This window comes from Cucurbita moschata, unplaced genomic scaffold (assembly GCF_002738365.1).
Source record: "Cucurbita moschata cultivar Rifu unplaced genomic scaffold, Cmos_1.0 Cmo_Scf00041, whole genome shotgun sequence".
Lineage (NCBI taxonomy): Eukaryota > Viridiplantae > Streptophyta > Magnoliopsida > Cucurbitales > Cucurbitaceae > Cucurbita > Cucurbita moschata.
In genome coordinates, this window is record NW_019268557.1 from 283,344 (window position 1) to 307,527 (window position 24,184).

Sequence of the window (24,184 nt, forward strand, 5' to 3'; positions counted from 1 at the left end):
ACGTGGGCGGTGGAGATTGGTAGACCCGATCATCTGCTGGCTGAGCCGGAGCCGACGTGGTCGCACGTAGCCGGCCACAATCTTTTGGTAAGGGGACACGTGTTGGTACCCTTTGATTGTATCGTCAACGCTATTCAACTCCGTCGCGCCGGAGGCGGTTTCCGAAAGTGGACTTCTGCGGACAGCAGCTCCCTTGTCAACGTCACTGCGAGTTCCACCAAGTAAAGATTATTTTATCCGCAAATTCCATCGAGTTTGCTCCTAATCAATCGTGCCGCCCAATTGTTTCTAATTGCACAATTCACTCAACACTAATCAATTTGCTTTATCCGCACCTGAATTGACTACTCAATTTGTTATTCCCATTCCATTTCTTTTGGATTTTCTTCTTTTTCTAATCTCCGTGGAGCAAGCGGATCACCTACTGCAACGAATACTGGCTTCAAAAGCACTTCTCCCACAGAGAAACAGAGAGAGAAGAGACACCCAGGGTTAAGGCTCCGATCATCAACAGTGCTCTTTTGGTCGTCTTCTTCCCCGAGGTTATTTTGTTTCCCTATTTTTGGTTTGGGGACGCGATGGGGGGTACATACTTTTTATTTTCTTTTTTGGATGGTTCTTTATAGATTACGAGCAGTTATTGATTTAACGTATGGGCCTTCATCGGTGTTGTTATGATTATTGCTCTTTTAATTCTGAAGAAACATAATTGATTGTGTTCTTCTTGTTGCTGCTAGTTGTTTCCTGTTGCGCTTGGACGTTTTTATGTAATATGTATTTGCCGAAGCAGTATATGGTCAATCATGGCAGCTTGTGATCAAGACTCGAGAGAATTTGAATTTGAGGGATCTAATTTTATAAGAAAATTTCATGAACATGCATCATAGAGCTATCTGGTTTGTAAGGATATAAATTTTGGGAACAGGTAGGATTATCAGCGTCAAGAAATTTATAAACTTAATCCGCATCCCTGCAATCCTTTGCGCGGAACTTTCTTTTATAGGTTGGCGAGTGCGGGAAGAATAATTTGGTGAACCTAAGTAAATTACCAGAATATAGTGATCATTTGGTGTTCTTGCGCCTTCTACTGTCATAGGGATGGCTTCAGAATTCTCAATCTATTTCGTATCATGAGACATTTGTTTTCTTTTGTATTGCACAGTTTCATCATTGGCAGATTTTTCTCTATTTTTGGTGTTTTATCCTTGTTCTTCATCAACATGAAATGATCCAAGTATATCATGAAACAATAACCATTATTGTATTTCTCTATATAAGCAGGTGGAAAATAATAATGCCTGATCGTGACTGAAAGAGTTATTATGGATTCAGCAAGGAGTTGGTTTCAGAAGTTCCAATATAAAGAAAAGAAGGAGACTGTAAGTGAGAATGAGGTTCAAGATGTACCATCAAGTGCGACAAAACAGAAAGTGGAGGTTGCCAAGCAATATATCGAAAACCATTACAAATCTCAAATGAAGTCATTGCAAGATAGGAAGGAGAGGTATTTTTTTGTGTATACTTTTTTATGTTCAAATAGTCTGGGTACACTTGTTGGCTTTCCATGGGATCGAGCATAATACTTGGAATAAAATCTGTGAGGGGTCGTAGAATTCATATTTATAAATATATGCACTTATATTGAAGTGATTATAATGTTTTTATCCTTTCATTGGATTATATGGTTCCTTTCATACCAGATATAATATTGAAGTGATCTTACTCTTAATTTTGAACGAGTAGGAAATCATTAGAATAGGCAGTTGGTCGGTACTAATATTACTAACGTATTTAACCCTGAAATTGAAGTGACGTTTATTCATTTATTTTTATTTTTTATGTTAATAGACATGTATAGCTATATTTTAACTGTACTCTTGACATTCTACAGACGTTGGGTGTTGGAGAGGAGGCTTGCTGATGCCGATGCTTCTGAGGAAGACCAAATAAACGTTCTTAAATATTTAGAACAGAAGGAGACTGAGTACATGCGTCTTCGTAGACATAAAATGGGTGTTGATGACTTTGAACTTTTGACAATTATAGGAAGGGGGGCATTTGGGGAGGTATGTTTCTAACAACTTTGTCATGTTACTATATGAACTTTTAAATCCCAACCAGTGTTTATTTCGCATTCACTTTACACTTGTTTGTTTGTTGTCTAATTTCTTTTTTTTTTAATATCTCGGTTCAATGATAATAGTACAAAAACATACATGTAGACTATTGAAAGTATGTATCTTTGCAAGGATATACATACACGGGATCTTCTTATGATCATTTTTTTTGAGGAGGTTCTTATAATAGTTATTCTTTCTATATTGTTTTGCAGGTTAGACTTTGTAGAGAAAAAGCCACAGGTCACGTGTATGCAATGAAGAAGCTTAAGAAGTCTGAGATGCTTCGCAGGGGGCAGGTATTTCTGAAACCTTGGCCCTAAATTTTTTGATGATGGATTGACATTATTTCAAATATTTTAGTTGATGGTTATTCTTCCTAGAGATCACTAGTACAGTGCTTTTTGTAGCATCAACTTTAGTCATGTGACCATGCTAAATGGTTAGAGAAAGTAGGGGTTTGTTTCGGTTATTATTTTTCAGATCCTTTTGGAAAGAAAATAAAGTTAAAGGAATAGGAAGATGAAAATAATTCTCCTTTGATTCTGCAGATATTTGACTCTTGTATTTTATTTTGTTTGTTGTAGGTGGAACATGTCAAAGCTGAAAGAAATCTTCTAGCAGAGGTTGACAGTGCCTACATTGTGAAGTTATACTGCTCCTTTCAGGATGAGGATTTTTTGTATCTTATAATGCAATATCTTCCTGGAGGTGATATGATGACTCTGTTAATGCGCAAGGACATTTTGACGGAGGATGAGGCTAGATTTTATGTTGGGGAAACAGTCCTTGCTATAGAGTCCATTCACAAGCATAATTACATTCACAGGTTTTATATCTTCTTCTTCTTCTTCTTCTTCTTCTTCTTTCAATAATCTTCCATAGCTTGCTCTTGTCATGGTTTTTGCTCAATCTTTATTTGATTCATAAAATAAACAGTTGTCTTAACTAGCTTTCGTTGATGGCTAGTGATTGGTTTCACTTGAACCTTCTTGCATTTTTGTTCAGGAAGTGTTTGGAAAAAAACATTTTGTGGTTTTACTATTTGTTAATCACGTTTGAATATGAATTTGCTTATAATAAAAAGATTAAGCGTTCCTTTCTTGGAAAAGCTGGCCAAGCAGCCACTGTTTCTACGACGCCTTTCTAGCAAAAGAGACTATTTGTGGTACATATTGGAAGATATGCGGTTGCATGAATTGGGCCACAGTCGCAACTGTCCATTTCTAGGATGTTGGATTTTTATTTTTTATTTTTCATTTTCCCCCCTCACATTTTAAGATATGATTATCACATAAAATAGTTTAAATTCAAATTTCTGGTATCATTTTATCAGCACAAAAACCATGTTCTTCCCCTAGATTGTTTTCTTAAAATTCCCTGTTGGTTCATATTTACGCTTCTTATCTGCATCTCTTTCTTCTCATATGAGTGTTTTTTTTTTCTTTTAATAATTTATATTTCAGAATTTTTAGAAACTGTTACATTGAGTGCCATTTACAAATTTAAGTAATGTGAATTTTCTCTGCTTTTTAGAGACATCAAGCCTGATAATTTACTGCTTGATCGTTATGGGCACATTAAACTCTCAGATTTTGGGTTGTGTAAACCCTTGGAGTCTAGCAGTTTCCCTAATCTCACCGAGCAAGAAAATATAGTGGGGAACAATGTCAGATCTCCTGATAATCAAAATAGTGTGTCGAAACGAACACAACAAGAGCAATTGTTACATTGGCAAAAGAACAGACGAACATTGGTTTGTGCTCTCTCTCTCTCTCTCCCTCATAGTTCCATTTCCTTATATGTTGGGAAGTTGAATGTTTGATTTCTAATTCTATGTTATAAAATAAAATTTTGTTGGATGAAGGAAGATTCAAGAAACAATGCTTGACAAGATTTACCATTATTTTATCCTTGTGAAGCGTAATTGGGGGTTGACTATTTGTTCATGGCCAGAATTCTTATTCACAAACTGTGTAACATCTGAATTACATTTCTGGTTATTGCAGATTTTTGTGTCATTCCCTTTGAATATGACAGATTTTTCCTTGATATATATATATTTTATTATAGACATGAAGATGTTCAAAGTTGTTTGTTACAGTGCTTCTACGTCTTATAAATAGAATGGCAAAGAGAAACACAATCAAAATTTATTGATCATGAGTTGATTTATTTTTCTTCCTGAACAGCAACTATATTTTCTTCTTTGCTCTTCTTTCGTTTTTTTTCTTTGTTAGATAAAGATTAAGTATCAGACCGATATATGTTGTATGGAAATTTAATATATATAATTCAACCATCTGGTGAGAATTCTAAATTGCCTGTTGAAATTTTTGTCCGACATTGCATTTTTTTAGTTCCAACTCAAATTCAGGGCCCTACTTCCATCTTTATTTATTTTTAATTTAATTATCGGACATTCTTTCTTTGATCATTCAGATATTTTGGCGTCATAGCTTTCCATTTAGTCGTAAATCTAGAGATGAAATTCCAACTCTTGTTCAAATTATTTTAACTGATATTTACTTCTTTTTAGGTGGGGGCAATCTTACCCCAAGATCCTGTACCCTTAGTTGGCTATGGACGTATGATTGTTGAAAAATATAAGTAACAGCTTTAGCTTCCTGTCAACTTTCTCGTTAATTTTAATAGAAGAAAAGATATAAACATTTTCTTTTTAATTTAAATCAATGTGTCCATTTCACATCCTTATGTATATACAGGTGTACATCTTTTGTCGAACTTCTCTTTCTCCCTTCATATGTATGTGTTTATCTGAACATAAGTTTCCTAGTGATTTTATTATAATTTTCATTCTAATTAATGTGTTGGTTTTAGGCTTATTCTGCTGTTGGAACGCCGGACTATATTGCCCCAGAAGTGTTATTGAGGAAAGGATATGGAATTGAGTGCGACTGGTATGCTTGTTTCTTGTGTCTAACATCATTTCAATATGGTTCTTGATCAAATTGTAATAAGAAGTTTCTTTTAGGTGGTCCCTTGGTGCAATTATGTACGAAATGCTTGTGGGATTTCCACCTTTCTATTCTGATGATCCAATGTCTACTTGTAGAAAGGTATGAGCAATCAACACTTTGTGAACATAGGCAGTAGGCATATAGACCTCTCCTTAGCTCTCTTGATTAGGTAATGAAAATGGTTAAAATACATGTTTAAAATTCTATGGCATAATATTAGATCTTCAAGGTTACATATTTTGGCCTATGAAACGAATGATGGTACTGCTAACTTCTGATCTTAAGTATGATCATCAAACAAATGGTAAATGTATGTTGTGCAGATCATTAACTGGAGAACTCATTTGAGATTCCCAAAAGAAGCAAAACTTTCCTTTGAGGCCAAAGATCTTATTTGCAAACTTTTATGCAATGTTGAGCAAAGAATTGGAACCAAAGGAGCTATAGAAATTAAGGTTAGCATATAAGTTCCTTTATCCTTTTCAATTCATTTATTAAATTGATTATATGGCTCAACGAATGCTCCTTGTTAGGCGCATCCATGGTTTAAAGGGATACAATGGGATAAATTATATCAAATGGAAGCTGTTATCATCCCAGAGATCCATGATGAGTTAGACACTCGAAATTTTGAGAAGTATGAAGAGGTAAATATTATCATTTTCCGTATAGTGGCCAGTTATTGGTTACTTTGCTATCTGAATGAGGATGGCATTGATTTGTTACGGTAGTAAAAGAATTGATATCAAAACAGCTGTTATAGTGAATTTTTGTGTTATGCAGCTGGGTGTGCCAGGTCAAACTCCATCAAAGTCGGGTCCTTTGAGAAAGGCAAGTCTGTTTTTGTTTTTTTCTTTGTTCTGGGAAGCCTTTAAATCTTCCATTCAGCTAATCACACAAGTGATCCGGTATGTTTGCTGACAGTTGTTCTTTCAATGTGTTGGAAAGTGAGAAAATCTTAAGATATTTAATCTCTTTAGTTGGCATATCTCAAGTTTTCTTTTTTCTTTTTTTTCGACCATCACTGGTTTTAAAAGATGATCGGAATTTATCTGATGAGGATTACCAGCATGGAATTGTGTTTCCATTGACATGTTAATACTTCCACAGATATCTTTGTGAATCAAAAAGTTCGTCATTGACATGAGGGAGACAATATTACTATTATTACTATTATTTGAAATGTCATAGGATTGATGGAACGTCAAAAAAACACTTCTGCTAAGATTGGTAGAATGTTTTTCAGGACATCTTTGTAAAACGTTATATACAAAACTGTTACAAACAAGTAAAAACATGTCCAAACAACCATTAATTTTAAATGCCATATGATTGGTTAACCTGACAAGTGCTTGCAGTGGTACAGAATCTCAAAATTTTCAATGCAAGGACACAGATTTTCATGCTAAATTTTGTTGGTTTTCATTTTAATGCTTGCTCTAGAATATTTATATTGTTTATTCTTGAACTGTGGCTACGTGCATCTTACCGTCCCTGATCCTTCTCCTATTATTATTATTATTTTTTTCTGTAGCGACTGACACAAGCTTTTGTTGTTCAGCAGAAGCTTTCACCCAAGGATGTAAACTTTGTTGGTTATACGTACAAGAATTTTGAAATTGTCAACGAACACCACTTGTCTGGCATTAGTATGTATCTACTTATTTTCATTCAATCTAACAACTCAGTTCCAAATGAACATGGGGCAGTCCTAGTTAGTAGTATATCAATACGGTTAATATTCAAGTCCAAGTTTCGTTCTAGCATTATGATATGTATGGTTCTGTTAGTATGTTTCACATGAGAACCGTATTCCACCAGTTTCTTAAAATCCACGAACTTATAGTTGCTTCAATCTCTACTTGCAGCTGAGACGAGGAAAAAGCTTAACAAGACCAAGAGACCATCTGTTACCACTCTATTTGGTACACATTCACAATTTTTTTGATTCAAATTGTTCGGTTCCATAACATATTCTTACCTTCTGGCCTCTCTGTTTGACTCTCTCCCCCCCTTTCTTAGCCACAGCAGATTCTTCAGAGCAGCCTGTTCAAAGAAGTTTTCCTAATCATTTGCCAACCCATCTCGAAGTCTCGGAAAGCCCCGATCCATCACCTCGTTCAACTGGATCACTGCAACAGCAGCAGAAGCGATGGGGAAAATGAAAGGTCAAGTCACAACTTGCCTCTTAGCTTAGCTCAAATGGGAGGTGGTATACGTTTTATACTACAGGAGGAAGGGGAACGGAAAAGTGTGATATTGTATAAAATGTTGTAGATTCTGCAATCTTTATTGACAATGATAGATTCTCACCCGGCTAGTTAGCCTTCTTGTGAGTTAGAAGTTTACAGAAAGTTAGGATTTTTTTCCCAACTCCTACGACGGAAAAAGGTTTCCAAATGTTATTAGATGGCCATGAGTCTTCTGCTACTCACAGCCAGAATCCAGCAGAATTTAAGTTGATTCATCTCTGGAAATCTGCATTTTCCTCCATCACTGATGTGTTTGAGAGGAGTGATTCAGTCATTTCTAAGTTGTGGTATTGGAATGTAGTATAGTATGTTGCTGAATTATAGCATCAAAACTTCAATGTGGTTATAGTGTATAAGGATTTAAGGACTAATTCAAATTCCAATTCCATTTCATGTAATTTTTAAAACATGGCATGACTTGTTTTTGACCAAGCTGTCATCTTCTCATATTCAAGTAGTTGGTAAACGTTGTGTTGGAAGTTCCAAACAGAACTATCCTAATCCGTACAAAAACAAGTCAAATGATCAATAAATGAAAGACAAATGTTTAAGAAAAATGAAAGTTGAAAGTAAATAAAACACTCGTTTGCATCAATCCCTATATGAAGAAAAAAGCACGAACAAAAAATATATATATATATATATATATATATATATAGCTTTTCCTTTTAGGGTTTCCCCTCAAGGTTTTAAAACACGCATAGTCGAGAGAGATTTCCACACTCTTAGAAGAAATACTTCGTTTTCCTTCTCAACCAATGTGGGATCTCACATATAGTATTTTGTGCATCCCCAACAGAATCAACTCAATGCCTTGTATAACTCGACAACAAAGTTTGGAACTTTAGCGTGGCTAGCAAGACAAATTGGGTCATACTTACTCCACAAACTCCAAATTTTGATAATATTATAGAATGTGACGAAGAAGATGAGAGGAAGAGAAGAAGATAGGTTAACATATAATCCCATCCTTTCCATATTAAATTAATGTCATATATTTTCCAATGAAAAATAATTGTATGGAAGATCATACACTGTCACATCCTAATTAAAGCAGTTGCACAGAATCAAGAAGATATATATTTATTTTATTATATGGTTTTAGTTTAATGTAATGGGCCCCTACTTTCCACTTAAATTATTATATTTTAAATTATTATATTTTAAATTATTATATTTTAAATTATTATATTTAATGTGTAGACTATTTTAATTATGAATGCAAACAAGGTGTGTTTAATATAAAAGATCTCAAAATTTGGGATTTTATTTCTTTAATTTATGCACCAATCATATAACTCCTTCATCCCACGTAGGAAAATATTATTTCATATTTGTGAAGTACATGATTTTCTGATTATAAATTATTTTAATACTTTATATTTATATATACAGGCGGTCGTAGACACGTGTGACGAGGCAGAAATACTGCGGTGTGGAAATTAATTAATTACGGAGAGTTGATGAGGTTGCAGGCATATTATTATAAAAAGAAAATAATATTAATAAATCCCCAATCCAATCGTGATGCCAATAATTAGGTGCCAAAGTTGGCAATTTATTATTTAATTTTTAGGAAGAAGAAAATGGAAATTTAGTGGGTATTTATTACAAGGGAATTTTTAAAATAATAATGAAGCGGAAAACCATATGGTAGGGAATTTTTAAAATAACAATGAAGCGGAAAACCATATGGTAATCATTTTTATATTAATGTCAATATGGTTGGGTTTTATTTTTATTATTACCTAAGTAGGTGAAAAAGCAATAAAAAAAAAAAAAAAAAATCGTTTTTGGGTCCTCCTGTATGAAGAACAGAAGAGGCTATAATTTGCGTTGGAGGGTCAGCGAGTCTCTCCGAAAGCCAAATGTGGGGTTTAAAGGCAGTTTTGTGGGAGGGTTTTGATTTGATGCTTCCTGAATGACCAAATTCATCCTCTCCTTAGAGCCGATTCGATTCCTACTCATAGAAGACAAAAAAAAAAAAAGAAAAAAAAAAGAAGGGTTTTGGATGGAGAATTACGAAGGCGATTTGAGTGATATTGTGAGAGGAGGAGGAAGGAGAAGTAGTTGTAGTTCCTACGGATGCAAATCACAAGATGTTGCCCACCAACCCTTTTGTTCATCACAACAATCTTGGGAATTTTCATCCAAACATGAAGATGAATTCAGTTTCGGGGATCCCTTTTGTGGTGCACCCATCAGAGATCCACTTGTCGAGGACAGAGGAAGTGTGTTGTTTGGTGTGGATGAAGACGATGAGCTTATCAAACCACCCTCCAATGTATTCTCACGCATGCTTCAACACTTACTTCTTCCCCTTCCAATTTCCTAATTCCTTCTCCCCTTCACATCTCTTCTCCTACCAAGCCGCCTGGTGTCAACCCAAGGTAACTCACGAGCTGATTTTTATAGGACAAAAACTAGGGTTTTTTTTTTTAATCCCCACAAGAAGGGCTCAGAGTATTTGATGTCTTGAATGGGTTGTGTATGTGTGTGTTGGTGTTTAGGAAGAGGCAAGCGAGGAAGGTGGTGTGTGTTCCTGCTCCAGTGGGTGGCAGTAGCAGCCGCAGCAGCAGCAGACCAAATGGGGAACTTATTCCTTCTGATCTGTGGGCTTGGAGGAAATATGGTCAGAAACCCATTAAAGGCTCTCCCTATCCTAGGTATCCTTTTCTTTCTTTTAACCCCTTCATCATCTTTATCAATCTCAAAACTTCCTCTAATTTCATATACATCAAATTCTATCATTGCATCATCTTTCTCTTCTGCATTTTAATGCTCACTCACTTCCCTCGTAAACCTTGAGTCGAAGCCTATGATAGAAAGCCCAAAGAAGACAATATGTGCTAACGGTGACTTAGACGGTTACAAATGGTATTAGAGTCAGTCACTAGACGTTGCAAGGTACTAGTTAGAGTAGGGCTAGACTCTGTCTATTGGCCAAACCAAATAATATCGGTTAGAAGTAGTCTCGGCTCGGGTCTAATCTTGTAGGACTATGAATGTAATTTAGAAGCATTGATGCATCCAGGGGTACTACAGATGCAGCAGCTCAAAGGGTTGTTCGGCCAGAAAACAAGTGGAGAGAAGTAGAACAGATCCCAACATGCTGGTGATTACTTACACATCCGAGCACAACCATCCATGGCCAACTCAGAGAAACGCTCTAGCAGGCTCTTCAAGGTCCCAACACTCCAAACACAATTCTTCTTCAAAGCCCTCTCCCGCTACACCTCAAACCCCAACAACAATAATCCAGGAAGATCAAACCAAGAATGAAGCAACGAGATCATCACCATCATCATCAAATAACAAGGTTAAGGAAGAAGTTGTTGAGGAGATTGAGAAACAGTTGGAAACAGAAGAGCATCATGAATTGAGTGAAGGGTTTCAATATAGGGTGCCTGCAATGCCAAGCAATACCACCAACAACAATCAAAGCGATGATTTTTTTGCAGATTTGGAAGAATTAGACACCCACTCTTTAACCCTCTTCTTCACTCGACCCCACAAATCAGAGCAATGCAAAGGGGGCGGTGGGTTAGACGACGTCCTTGCATTCAATCCTCCCTTTGATTGGCCACCACCTCAAAACAACAACAACAACAATTCACAAATTCCATGAAGATCCTCAATTCACAAATTCCTTTTTCTGTTTCCTCCAAGTAAATTATAGGTATCTGGGTACATTTCTAGAGTGGCAAAGAAAAGGAAAAGAAACAAAAGTTTATAGGTTTGGATATTGGATTGAAGAATAAATGTGAATGAATGAATGAAGTAAATGAGTGTTAGTGTTAGTGTTGTTGGAATATTGGTGTATGAGGAGGAGATGGGACAGAAAGTGGAGGGAACAGAAGGGTTGGAACACTGAAAAGAAGTAGATGATTGGAAAGGTGAGTGAAAATAGTGATGAACATGTTTTGAAGTGGGGGTCAAATTATTCCATCTCTTCTATCATCCCTCGCCTGCCCCGCCCCCACCTCTTTGGTTTGCCTACTGAGTTTTCTTATCAGACGCACCTGGAAAACAGTGTTCCTCCGCTTTCTGTTCTGTTTTCATTTCGACATATATATATTTCCTTGGACTTCACCTTGGGCCTGCATCATAATATGAATCATTAAACCCCTCCAACAACATGTCAGAAATGGAAATAGGGTTTTTGGCTAAATCCATCGGACTTAGTGAACAACAATCAAACTCACTTCAAAACCTAAGACACACACAAACAATCATGTTTTGTACATTTTTTGGTTTGCTGATTGATGGGATTTGGAGGCATTATGGGCTTTGGATCAAAATGGATATAACCCATTGAATTGGGTGAGCCGCCACTAGATATGAACATTATCTATAATTAAATCCACTTTCCATCTTAACTTTAGTATTAAAATGGTTTAAAGGTGGGGGCCAAGCCATTAATGAGTCCCATCAATCTCCATTAAGATAATCAGTGTTTGCTTAATTACTTCGTTAACCAACTTTGTGGTTAATTAATCACACACAAATGTATGGGAAAACCTTAATTTTGACTTCCTAACTAATTAATTACTTTACCCATGAAAGCAAAAAAAATAAAATGGTGGAAAATGAGGTTGGGGGAGTTTAGGGTTTCTGTACACTGCATTGCATTATTGGTGGAGAAAGAGATCAACATAATTGGGCCACAACACATAGGCCCAACCTTTATCGATGAATTTGGGCCTGTCAGCAACACAAAACCCCATTCCCGCCATGTCTCTACACTAAAGGACTCCTCACTTTCCACACTCGGGACACTCGGTTCTATTTGTATCCTTAATTTGCAAACCAAAGCAAGGGGAACAAAATCAGAGCACTGCTCATAAAAAGGGACGCCCGGGAGCTGGAACACCAGGCGCGCCAACGCTTTGGGCATCGAACCAGGATCAAGGAGTACCCGTAGCCGTAGCGAATGGAGGGCAGCGGTGCTGATACAGACGGCAACGAGTTCAAGAATGCAAAGGAGATGTGGATGGAGCAGGTCGGAGATACCACTAAGCGTACCCAGTGGTATCGTGAAGGCGTAGGGTATTGGCAAGGTGTAGAGGCATCGGTGAATGGGGTTTTGGGTGGCTATGGCCATGTTAGCGACGGCGATATCTTGGGCAGTGAAGTCTTTCTCAAATCGATTTTGGCCGAACGTTTCCCTCTTGCTGGAAAAGACCGCCCTCTTGTCGCTCTTGGTATGTCTGTCTGTTTATACCCACTTCTTAATTTTGTGATTCCAGATTTTTGTTTATGACTTGCTTTCACTACATGCTCTACTTCTTTTCTTACAATTTAGGCTTCTTTTACTTTTATTCCTACTCGAGTTTGTTTAGTTTGTGCATATGATGAGTTGTACTACTTTGTCGTTAATGCTCTATGTCTGAGCACGTAGTTTTACTAATGCCGGAGCTGCCTGCTATTGCAGATTGTGGTTCTGGCATTGGGAGAGTCGCGAAGAATCTTCTTATCAGATATTTTAATGAGGTAAGATAATACAAGTTACTTTATTGTTGCTGCCATATTACTTTCTTGCTTTTTATCTGCCTATCTTGGGATTTGTCCAGTAAAATTTATGAAATGGTGCTTGCTTTGGTTTTTGGATTGTGCAATCTGATCAGACAGTTCGAAAGATTCGTACATCTCTCAGGATATCATTATTGAGGTTCAGCTATTTGTTTCATTTCCTTGACTTCAATAAATGGTTTTCTGGTGATTGATGTTTCATGTTATGCTTTGATATAGATTTTCATGATTCTGAAATCAATGCGTTGCCTTCAATTTGAAAAAAATATTATAACATCTACTTTTCTTACTTATAATTTCTTTGATCTGCTAGTATACAAACTTACCCCTACAGAAAGTCTATTTATTTATCCTTTTTTGAGCCTTAGGTTGATCTTCTTGAACCTGTATCACATTTCCTAGAGGCTGCCCGTGAAAGCTTGGCTCCTGAAAATAATGGGGCCTCTGATCTGCACAAAGCCACTAACTTCTTTTGCGTGCCGCTACAGGTAGTATGTAATGTAGTGATATCCAACAAATGCAAAATTAGCAAACTTGTTATATTCTGTGGTTCTGTATGCTGAAGATCTTCTCTTTGCTGCTTTAGGTGGTACTTGGTAGTCTATGTACCTTTTTGGATGAGAAAGGAATTCTGCTTTTTGTATAAAGAGCCTATTCTTAAACTTTTTCCTCCAATTCACACCATCCTCTAGTATGCGACTGAAAAGGAAAGAGTTATAAGAAAATGGAAAACAATTGCAAACATGGGTATAGCTAGATGGCTTAGACAGTACTTCTGTCTCTTGAGGTCGGAGGTTTAATCCCCACGCCATGTATTTCTTGAAATTAAATAAATAATAAATAAGTAAAAAAACTGGAAAACAACTTTTAATATGTCTAGATGTCACAGAATACATGTACAACGCCCAGTAGGTAAGACATTGTATTGAGGAGTTTTATGTGATAAGTTGCTATAGTATCGTAGTAGATGCTACTGCGCCATTGGATCTTCTCCATTTTCCTGTCTGTTTATATTTGATCTCCAGCGGTAAACTTTGAATGCTAAATGCCTATATGTCTGAATTATCTTTGACATTCATGTATTTGGCTGGATGTTTCTTGATTTTGTAACTGGCTCAACCCGTTGTCGCTCTTTTAAAACATCTAGATTTTACTCTACTGTTAGGAATTCACGCCAGATGCAGGAAGATATGATGTTATTTGGGTTCAGTGGTGTATTGGACATCTCACTGATGAGGACTTTATCTCGTTCTTTAAAAGAGCCAAGGTAAGTCGTTCTCTTTTTCTTGAATCAAGCTCTGAAGAATTTTGTTAGTTGAGTTATTTACCATTTCTTGGGGCCTTTTGGCTGTAAAGTGGTCTAGCTGTCAGTAACCCTTCAGATATTTAGATCTTGTAATTTTTTTCTGACATTAGCTCCTACCTTTTTTAATCCCACCTTTATTTGTTGTGTGGTTCTTCTAATGTGGATGATATATTTTGAATTAGTTACTAAAATGTCAATATAATGTTCACATTAGAGACTAAGATGTGAAAATGTCAATAGACATACTGGCGACAAAATTTACTGTTAATGGAAGCTTGAAGGCTCTATTTGGATTCAAACTTAAAATTCTGTAATCAAGGCTAAATACTCATCTAAACTCCGTCTGTGTCTTGTCTAACATGTTACTAATATATATACATATATAGTTTGAGAAAGATCCCAAATAACTTTATGCATGAAAATTTCAATATTTCAATTAATATCAAAGGGAAATATCTTTTTGATCATTTATACTGAACATAGAAATCCTTAATATTGTATCGGTAATCAACAAAGGAAGTCGTTTCTCACAAGAAAGTGGGAAACACAAGGATAGACAAGATATATCCACCTAGGTCAAGGTTTGTTTACAAAAAGGACTTTGAGTTGGCGTTGACGAGAAAATCATCATTATTGCAAAAGGAAAAAAAGGTGCAAACTGGCATTTGTAGTTTTCAAACCTCCTCTGGATCTCTTGCCTTTTGTTCAAGTATACTTTTTCCTTTTGTTCAAACTTCCCAAGAATTGCTTTGAACTGATTTCCTGAAAAAAAACTTAAGACACCTCGTAACACAAAAAGATGAAATGATCATTATATTTTTGGTCTTGGCTTGAAAATCATTCTAAGTGAGTCTTAAGGTGCTTCTTGTAAATGATAAGGTCGTTTCTGAACATTAATTATTGTGGTTCTATTTTTTTCTTACTGTTTCAGTTTTCCTTTCACATCGATAGTCGTTCATGTTTCTGATAGCATCATCTTACAATTAATCAACTTCTCATGTCTCTGAAACACCTTGCAATCAATCAAAAGTTTCATGTTTCTGATTACTCTTATTAAAAAAAAATTGATAGCTGGATTTAACTCTTAAGAATTAAGAATGCTATGAATGCTGTCATCAGGTAGACTTATGACCTATTTTGGCTCTTTACTTTCAGTTGGGCCTAAAAGCTGGCGGAATTTTCATTCTGAAGGAAAATATTGCAAGATCTGGTACCTGCCATTTTCAGTTCTTTTTGTTATGAATATTATGCTGTCTAGTTACAAAGATTTATTATCTCAATTTCAATACCTGATATCTGCATTCAATGAAAATGATTTTCATTCTTCTATTTTCAATGAAGTTTCTGTTTCTTTCCAGAAAAAGAAAAACCTTTGTATTTAAAGAGCATGTCTGCCTCATCGACCTTTCCAGTGGGACCATTCTAGCTGAAAATTAAAATGAACATATCAAAACTCAAGTATTTTATCTTGTTGCAGGATTCATATTAGATAAAGAAGATCGAAGCATCACAAGATCTGATCCATACTATAAAGATCTATTCAATCAGTGCGGACTCTATCCATTTAAATCAAGGGTAAAGTGACTATGCATTTGGTTTAGTCTATTCAATGCTCTACTTTTATTGATTTATTTTTTTTCCATCATCAAACCAGATTGCAAAATGATTTTCTCGGTTGTTATTTTATTTTAATCGATTTTTGTTTCATAAATACATCTGTGGAAGTCACTTCAAATATCAAGGCATTAATTATAAATGAGACTCATCTGGCTATGTTCATAAGAGGCTCTTAGATTTCTATCCTTCCAGTCAGGATGCCTTCTGATCTCAAAATATTGGAATTGAGTTATTAGTTCTATGAAGTTGTAAACTAGTGCTATCAACATTCCTGCTTTACCTCACTATACTTGGTTTATTCACTACCCTAAAGAAATGAACAAAAGCGGTTGTTTGCTAAGAATTGGAGAGGGTAGCCACTTTTCAACTAGCATGCAGTTGATAGGTAGTGCACCTTTTATGGTTCACGTTCACATTGCTATTTACCACGATTGACAGGTCTTAGTAGCTTACCTTGCAACTTGCTCGCAAATTCATACTGGATTCCGGAACTTATTCCATAAAGGAATTTAATTTGCATTTATTTGATGAAAAAAATCAAATGAAATGTGAATTAGTTAGCCAATTCAATAGCAGTGTGAAGAGAAGCTTACCTTGCTTATAAAGGATTGGGTTACTTAGATTGAATATGAATAAACTTGTAACCAGCACGTCCCAACTCAATCCATTAACACTCCTTATAACTGGGTATAATTCTGTTACATGTGCACTCACTTTCCTTGCAAACTTGAACCCTGTGTTATTCCTCCTCTCAAATACCGAGTTTCTTCTACTTTATTGTGCTCATGATTTTAGGACCAAAAGGGATTTCCCGAGGAATTATTTCCTGTGAAGATGTATGCATTAACTACGGAGGTGCCCAGGAGGATTTCTCGTACCAGAAGGGAACAAATCAATAGACCTGGAGTTATCAAGTGAGGATCTTGATCCCATTTCTATCCTTTCTGAATGAGACAGTTGCTGTGATTTGGCTAGCAATGATACATTTGTGTTCGGTTACTTTTGAACCTTATTTGTTTGTACAGATTTCATGTTTTAGATATCTTGAAGTGATAAGTATGACCTCTCTTAGTCTTTGTTAACTGCCTGTTATTGATTGTTGAATACTCTCGTTTGAAAGATATGAACAAAAGAAAATTCCAAAACCCAAGCTAGTTTTAGAGAATGGTTTCTTGGACCAACTTTGTATTCCTATTTTTCCATTTCAAGAATTGTTTCAAAAGATATTTGCCCGATCTGCAGTGAACTAAATCCCTATTATTTATACGAACTTACAAAATCTAGTTACCACATAGCTAAGGCAACTAATGGGATAATTAAGCTTAATTGCTCAAATCCCTGAGATAATATAGGAACGAACCCCCAGAAGAAAGGAAAAGGGACGTTTTTGCATTTTAGTGTAGTAGAAGATGGATCACTCAGCCAAGCAGATATTCACACATCAAAGGCTCTCAGCTCTGCCATTAGAATCAAAGGCTGCTGCAACAGATGGAATGCTCTGTTCATCTCTGAAGAAGTTGCCCGGATCCACCATGGTCTTCACCTCCACCATTCTGTCAAAGTTTCCCTTGAAATACTTTCTTCCCCAGTGGCTCGCCTCCTAATAGCTTGCGTACGCCCAAATCCACGTCTCTGTAGTTCAAATAAGCACTTCTAGGCGATTTTGAAACATAGGGTGTCATGTACTCGTAAAGCTCTCTGATCAGCCCCACGTATTTGTCTGCAGCCTCCTCGCCTTCTTCTTTCCATGTCACTGAGTACTGTATTTTGTATTTGTTCCCTGCTCTGTGTGGGAATGGGGTTTCCCTCTCTGCAATTTCACTCATTTTCCCACCGTATGGGTTGAAGGTCAGCGCTGGTCTTTTCAGTTCCATCATTTTCCTCAGCATTCCTTCCAGATCTGCCTTGGAGATTGGCTCTTGAACGTAGTCCGATTTCTTCTTCAAGAACTTTTCGGAGTTGGGTTGCCTTTCGAGCAACACATTGAGAGGAGTCCCAATGGGGTAGTTGGACCAGAACAGAACAGACTCGATCCAGCTCATTTCTAGACAATCCTCGGCCTTCACACCCAATTCTGGAAGTGTTTCAGACATTGAGGAAAACAGCTTCTGGGCACTTCCTAGGAACAAGGAGATGAACTTGGCTTTTGCTGTCTTTTGGGTTTTTTTATTTACAGGAAGAATCACCACTCTTATGAACAGATTTTCATCAATTTTGTCAGCAACTTCCTGCCATTTGTACAACATATCTACAGCACCTTCCTCCATGGTTTTCTCTATTCTAAAAACTGAGACAGTTTCAGGTAAAGGAACAAGCTTAAACTTCCATGAAACTATGACACCAAAACTAGCTCCACCTCCTCCTCTAATTGCCCAAAACAGATCTTCCCCCATTGATTCCCTATCTAAAACCCTACCATTAGAATCAACAATCAGAGCATCAACTACATTGTCCACAGAAACCCCAAATTTCCTCATCAAATTACCGTATCCGGCGCCGCTGAGATGGCCTCCAACTCCAACCGTGGGGCAAACCCCAGCTGGGAATCCGTGGATCTTGCTCTTCTCTGCAATTTTGAAGTAAACTTCGCCGAGGGTTGCTCCCGAGTCCACCCACGCACTCTCGTCCTCAATGTCGACAGCTACAGATCGAAGGTTGAACATATCGAGGATCACAAAAGGGGAATCGGAGACATAAGAGAGGCCGTCGTAATCATGGCCACCACTTCGGATTCTGAGTTCTAGGGCGTGGATTCTGCAACAGAGAATGGAGGCTTGAATGTGGGAGACATGGGTCGGGGCGACGATGAACAAGGGCTTAGGGGTAGTGGGGGAGGCGAACCTTAGATTCCTGATGTAAGAGTTCAAGACAGGGGAGTAAGATGGGTTGTCGGGAAGAAGGTAACTTCGGAGATTGGGGAAGCTGATGGCGAAGAATGGTCGGAAAGGCAGCTGAGAAGGGTGTTGTGATGAGAAGCCGCCGCCATTGAAGGGAGAATGAGGAGAAGGGTTGTAAGGATTGGGATTAATAATGAAGTAGGAATCACCATGGGCGACCGAGGATGAGCTAAAATTGAAGTGGCGTGGGGAGGAAAACGATGAAAAAAAGGCATTCTCATTGACCATTGGTTGTTGGTTCTTCCTATTACTTCCAAGGTTGAGTAAAACAGTTAATACCTCTGTTGAAGGTTAAGTTGTACGGCTAATCAAGTTATTTTTGTACGTAATTTTAAAAAGTAAACAAGTCTATGAAGAAAGTAATTAGAAGGCTTTTGATTTCATAGATAACCAATGTGAGTATAATAACCATTCGTTCAAAGTGACGGCTACAATCACTTATTATTTTTCAGATATTATATCAAAACATATCATAGTCGACATGCTTCATCTTCGTTGACTGAGGAGAGATCAACGGGTGGGGATACTCTGTTCATTCCTGAAGAAATTCTGTGGATCAACCTTGGTCTTCACGTCCACCAATCTTTCAAAATTCTGTTTGAAATACCTCTCCCCATAAACCTTTCCTTCTCCCACGTTCCAATGCGTGCTAGTTCCCACGTCAATGTCTCTGTAATTCAGATACGCTTCCCTCGGATTCTTGGTCACGTAAGGAGTCATTGCTTCGTACAATTTGTTAATCATGTTTAAGCGTTCATTCGCTTCTTTTTCCCCTTCTTCCTTCCAGGTGGTGGAGTGCTGGATTTTGAATTTCACGCCAGCTCTGTGTGGAAATGGCGTCTCCGTCTCTGAAATCTGGCCCATTTTGCCTCCGTATGGGTTGCACACGATACCCACTCGTTCTGTTTCCATCACCGCCTTCCATATCGCGTCCAACCCCGACTCTGTAATGGGTTCCCTCACGTAGTCCGATTTCCGTTTCAGAAAAGTATTGGGTCGGACTGCTCTGTCCAACAGAGCTTCTGAGGTTGACCCTTTTGGGAAATTTGCCCAGAACAGAACCGATTGAATCCAACTCATTTCAGTGCAATCCTCCTTCTGCAATTTCAAACTGGGTATGTGCTGATTGATAATCTCCATGAGCGTGTTTGCTGGCCCTAGAAACAGCGCCACCAATGAAACTTTCCCTGTTTTCAGCCCATCTTTCCCCTTGGCGGAGTTTAGCATCAGTCTTATGTACAGATTCTCATCAAGCTTATCTGTGACTCCCTGCCACTGCAAGAAGATGTCCGTTGCTTCTTCTTCAATCAGTCTCTCAACTTCAAAGACCGTCACCGTTTCTGGGACTTTAACTAATTTTATCTTCCATGAGAGAATGACTCCAAAGCTCCCTCCTCCTCCTCCTCTAATGGCCCAGAACAAATCTTCCCCCATTTGTTGTTTGTTTAGGATCTCCCCTTCAACATTCACAATCTCTGCATCCAAAACGTTGTCGACGGAGAGCCCAAATTTCCTCATCAAAGTCCCATACCCACCTCCTGAAATGTGTCCACCAGCACCCAGCGTTGGGCAGACTCCTCCAGGGAAGGCATGGACTTTGCTCTTGCTAGCAATGGCGTGGTAAAGCTCCCCCATGGTGGCCCCTGCTTCCACCGTGGCAGTTTCACTGGCAATATCGACAGTGATGGCTCGAAGGTTGAAGAGGTCGAGGATGACGAAGGGATGATGGGAGATATAAGAGAGGCCTTCATAATCATGGCCCCCACTGCGGATTCTGATCTCTAAGCCGGCCTGTTTGGCGCAGACGACGGTTGATTGGACGTGAGATTTGAGCTTTGCTGCGACAATGAGTAGGGGTTTAGGGGTTTCGGGGGTGAGAAATCTGCTGTTTCTGATGTAAGAATTGAGGGTTGGTAAGAAGGTAGAGTTGTCGGGGGTGAAAATGGCGTCAGAAATGGGGGACTGATGCTGTGCGTGTGTGGTTAGACATTGGAGAAAGGTGTGGTGATCAGAGGCAGAGGAGACTCTCAGCCATGGAGAGAGGAGCAAGACGAGAGAGAGGAATGCGAGGAGGGAAGAAGAAGAGGAAGAAGAAGAGGAAGAGGAAGAGGAAGAAGAAGAGGAAGAGGAAGAGGAAGAAGAAGAGGAAGATGAAGGCCCCATTCGCGTAATGGTTTGAGGATGGATGTCTGGGAGATTTGGTGTTGTTATATATATATAGGAGAATACGAGGATGGAAAGACCGTGAATTCTGTCGTCGTTTCCGATTTTGGCCATTTCTAGTTTTTTTTTTCTTCTGTAGACATTTCTTGGATTGCCATTTCCACGTTGGGTGCAACTATTGGTAATAAAATAAACACATGATTTGATTTGCTTAATTAGGAAGTGTCAAGTTTGCGTAATCAAAATTTGAGAATTGGATTAATCCCTAATTCTCAATCATTTTAATTCTTCGTATTACTCGATTATCCTTTTCCAATCTAATTTCAAATATTTAAAAGAAAAAAACATATTTCACAGAGTGCTTATATTTGAAAATAGTTTTGGATAATTTTTTCAATTTTTAAAAAATAAAATGTATGTTACATAATACATTGCATTGAAAAGGAATAGTAAAATTGAGGAAATCCACCGGATTCATTTCTATATTAAGAAAACTAATCAACTTTTCTATTTATGAATTCAATTTTATTATCATTAATATAGTCATTATATTACCAAATCCAACATTATTCGGTAAATAAAAACATAATTATCTTCCTAATTGTTTTAAAATTGGGATAAAAACAAGAAAATAATTTAAAAGAAAAAAAAAAAAAAAGTTAAAAAAGGAATAATATTTATTCTCTCTCATTATAAAGAGACAATGATCGTTACTTTGGCTAGAGGGGCTGAATTGTAATTTTACACCTTCTCTTCACTGAAGTCCATAAGGCTAGGGTTTCTTCATCCGCCCGCCTCTCCTGCTGCTCCCTGGTGCCGCTCCAACTCTGGTTTTGCCTCTTCCTTCGGATCGGAGAAACTCTATCCGATTACAGATGGTCGGAGGCTTTGAAGTGGGAGCTGTTCCCTACAACCCGGACGGTTGGGGTCCGCCGGACTCTACCGATTCTCTCGTCGCTTCCTCCAACCTCCCTCTCAATGTTCCCTTCGCTCCCTTCTCTCGCTCCGATAGGCTTGGCCGGATCGCTGATTGGACCCGAACTATGAATAACCCTGGTCGCCCCAAGACTGCTTCCGATTCCGTCTTCGACTTCACCAATGACGATTCCTTCCCAGCCAATGCGGACGAGGACATGTCCTTCCGTTTGGTTGATGGAAAGCCTCCTCCGCGTCCCAAATTTGGCCCTAAATGGCGATTCAACCAACAAAGGACGCAGCTACCTCAGCGCCGTGACGAAGAAGTTGAAGCTCGGAAGCGCGAGGCTGAGAAGGAGCGGGCTCGCCGTGATCGTCTTTACAACCTCAATAGGTCTAATGTCAATGCCCCCCGTCGTGAAGCTGCTGTTTTCAAATCCTCTGTGGAAATTCAACCCGAATGGAACATGCTTGATCAGATTCCCTTCTCCACGTTCTCGAAGCTGTCCTTCTCTGTTCCTGAGCCCGAAGACCTTCTTCTGTGCGGCGGGCTAGAGTTCTATGATCGTGCATACGACCGAATCACTCCCAAGAACGAGCGCCGCCTTGAGCGCTTCAAGAACCGCAACTTCTTCAAGGTAACTACTACAGACGACCCTGTCATTCGTCGTCTTGCTAATGAGGACAAAGCCACAGTTTTTGCTACCGATGCCATCCTTTCTTCCCTTATGTGCGCAACCAGATCGGTTTACTCCTGGGATATTGTGGTTCAGCGTGTTGGGAACAAGCTTTTCTTTGATAAGAGGGATGGGTCGCAACTTGATTTGCTTCCCGTCCACGAGACTTCTCAGGAACCCTTGCCAGAAGCGAAGGACGATATCAATTCAGCTTACTCACTGAGTGTTGAAGCTGCTTACATTAATCAGAACTTCTCGCAGCAAGTTTTGGTTAGGGACGGAAGTAAGGTGGCCTTCGATGAGCCAAACCCATTTGCAAATGAGGGTGAGGAGGTCGCTTCTGTTGCTTATAGGTATAGGAGATGGAAGCTCGATGATGATATGTATCTTGTGGCGAGGTGTGAGGTTCAAAGTGTTATGGAGGTTAATAAGCAAAGATCATTTTTGACTCTGAATGCTCTTAATGAATTTGATCCCAAATATTCTGGTGTCGATTGGAGGCAGAAATTGGAGACACAGAGGGGTGCTGTGTTGGCCACTGAGTTGAAGAACAATGCTAATAAATTGGCAAAATGGACAGCTCAAGCTCTGTTGGCTAGCGCAGATATGATGAAGTTGGGGTATGTCTCTAGGGTTCATCCTCGCGATCACTTCAACCATGTCATCTTAGCCGTTGTTGGATATAAACCTAAGGATTTTGCAGCTCAAATTAACTTGAATACGTCTAACATGTGGGGTATTGTCAAGTCTATCGTGGATTTGTGCATGAAATTGAACGAAGGCAAGTATGTTTTGGTCAAGGACCCATCGAAACCACAGGTTAGGATCTATGAGGTTCCTGCAGATGCATTTGAGAATGATTATGTTGAGGAGCCACTGGCTGAGGAGGATCAAGTGCAACCACCAGGAGAAGATGAAAATGGTGTCACTGTTAATGCAGGGACGGATGATGCAGAAGAGAAGGTTGATGCTGCTTCTCAAGCTTAAGTCATAGCAGCATTCATTCGACTTGCTTGAGGAAGTTAAAACTCTAACCTTTTGTGTCTTTTTGTTCCCTTTCTTTTATGAGATTATCATTTTGGTTTTGGATTCCTGCAAGCATAATACACATTGCTCGAGAAACTTTCAGTTGTTAAAACGTTTTGCTAGCTAGCTGGTTATGCTATCCTGGAAATTTTGAACATGAGTTCTTTCCATCAGTCATATATATATATATATATATATATATATTTGTATTGAGACATAGTTTCTTGTGGATTCTAGTTTTCAATAAGTTAGTCTGCGAAGGATTTGCTTGATACACTACACCATGAGCTGATGATACCTTCAGAATGTTGAACATGAGCTGAGCTGAGCTGAGCTGTTCAAGGTTTTGTTGCTTGCTTCTGAAACTAGTTTGTATCTCTACTTTCTACATTTCCTATATATATATATATATATATCATAGGAGTAGCAGGCTCTATTCGCTATGCAGCTTTCACCGGAGAAGATGCTTGCTAGTCTTGGAGAAGTTCTCAATCTGCTTTGTTATTTGGCTGCTTACTTTTAGTTGACCCCATCATCTTACTTGGGTATAAAGTAATCCGAAATTTCTTTTTCTAATTTTATTTGAACGATCCTTTTTCTCATCCGTTTATCCTAGAAGCTGTCGAATGGTACTGTGTTGGTTGTTGTTTTAACTGACCACTGTCAGATTAATAAATAATAGATTGATTTTCTTATTTCTT

The 24,184-nt window shown here is 38.2% G+C and overlaps 5 protein-coding genes and 1 pseudogene across 9 annotated transcripts; 4 read left to right on the forward strand and 2 right to left on the reverse strand.

Moving 5' to 3' along the window:
* The first annotated feature begins 127 nt into the window (after positions 1–127).
* On the forward strand, positions 128–7,748 carry LOC111433030 (serine/threonine-protein kinase tricorner-like). 4 transcript variants are annotated; one of them, XM_023069915.1, is made up of 14 exons: positions 128–542; positions 1,282–1,504; positions 1,892–2,066; positions 2,333–2,416; positions 2,705–2,946; positions 3,654–3,873; positions 4,959–5,038; positions 5,113–5,197; positions 5,422–5,553; positions 5,632–5,745; positions 5,882–5,929; positions 6,660–6,747; positions 6,967–7,023; positions 7,127–7,748. In XM_023069915.1, exons 2-14 carry the CDS (start codon positions 1,323–1,325, stop codon positions 7,261–7,263), a joined length of 1,644 nt encoding a protein of 547 aa, XP_022925683.1. In that variant the 5' UTR covers positions 128–542; positions 1,282–1,322; the 3' UTR covers positions 7,264–7,748. The 4 variants fall into 4 exon arrangements, with proteins under 4 accessions (XP_022925683.1, XP_022925681.1, XP_022925680.1 ...); XM_023069913.1 differs by having other exon boundaries at positions 131–542; positions 1,279–1,504; positions 7,121–7,748; XM_023069912.1 differs by having other exon boundaries at positions 132–542; positions 7,121–7,748.
* A 1,446-nt stretch (positions 7,749–9,194) lies between these two features.
* LOC111433033 (probable WRKY transcription factor 14) lies at positions 9,195–11,147 on the forward strand. Of its 2 annotated transcripts, none has more exons than XM_023069920.1 (3): positions 9,195–9,727; positions 9,861–10,016; positions 10,384–11,147. In XM_023069920.1, exons 1-3 carry the CDS (start codon positions 9,450–9,452, stop codon positions 10,976–10,978), a joined length of 1,029 nt encoding a protein of 342 aa, XP_022925688.1. In that variant the 5' UTR covers positions 9,195–9,449; the 3' UTR covers positions 10,979–11,147. The 2 variants fall into 2 exon arrangements, with proteins under 2 accessions (XP_022925688.1, XP_022925689.1); XM_023069921.1 differs by having other exon boundaries at positions 10,396–11,147.
* Positions 11,148–12,130: 983 nt separating this feature from the next.
* Positions 12,131–16,942, forward strand: LOC111433034 (alpha N-terminal protein methyltransferase 1). Its single transcript, XM_023069922.1, has 7 exons — positions 12,131–12,554; positions 12,785–12,843; positions 13,251–13,370; positions 14,048–14,149; positions 15,344–15,398; positions 15,666–15,763; positions 16,601–16,942. The coding sequence occupies exons 1-7, from the start codon at positions 12,284–12,286 to the stop codon at positions 16,721–16,723; spliced, it is 828 nt and encodes a 275-aa protein (XP_022925690.1). The 5' UTR covers positions 12,131–12,283; the 3' UTR covers positions 16,724–16,942.
* Positions 16,943–17,031: 89 nt separating this feature from the next.
* Positions 17,032–19,018, reverse strand: LOC111433028 (annotated as a pseudogene).
* Positions 17,032–20,796, reverse strand: LOC111433014 (berberine bridge enzyme-like 8; the record flags this gene model as incomplete). Its single annotated transcript, XM_023069897.1, has 1 exon — positions 17,032–20,796. A coding segment is annotated over one exon (1,584 nt), but the record flags the coding sequence as incomplete, so codon positions are not given.
* An 802-nt stretch (positions 20,797–21,598) lies between these two features.
* LOC111433027 (eukaryotic translation initiation factor 3 subunit D-like) lies at positions 21,599–23,851 on the forward strand. The gene has a single exon (XM_023069909.1). The coding sequence runs from the start codon at positions 21,741–21,743 to the stop codon at positions 23,442–23,444; it is 1,704 nt and encodes a 567-aa protein (XP_022925677.1). The 5' UTR covers positions 21,599–21,740; the 3' UTR covers positions 23,445–23,851.
* The last annotated feature ends 333 nt before the right edge of the window (positions 23,852–24,184 follow it).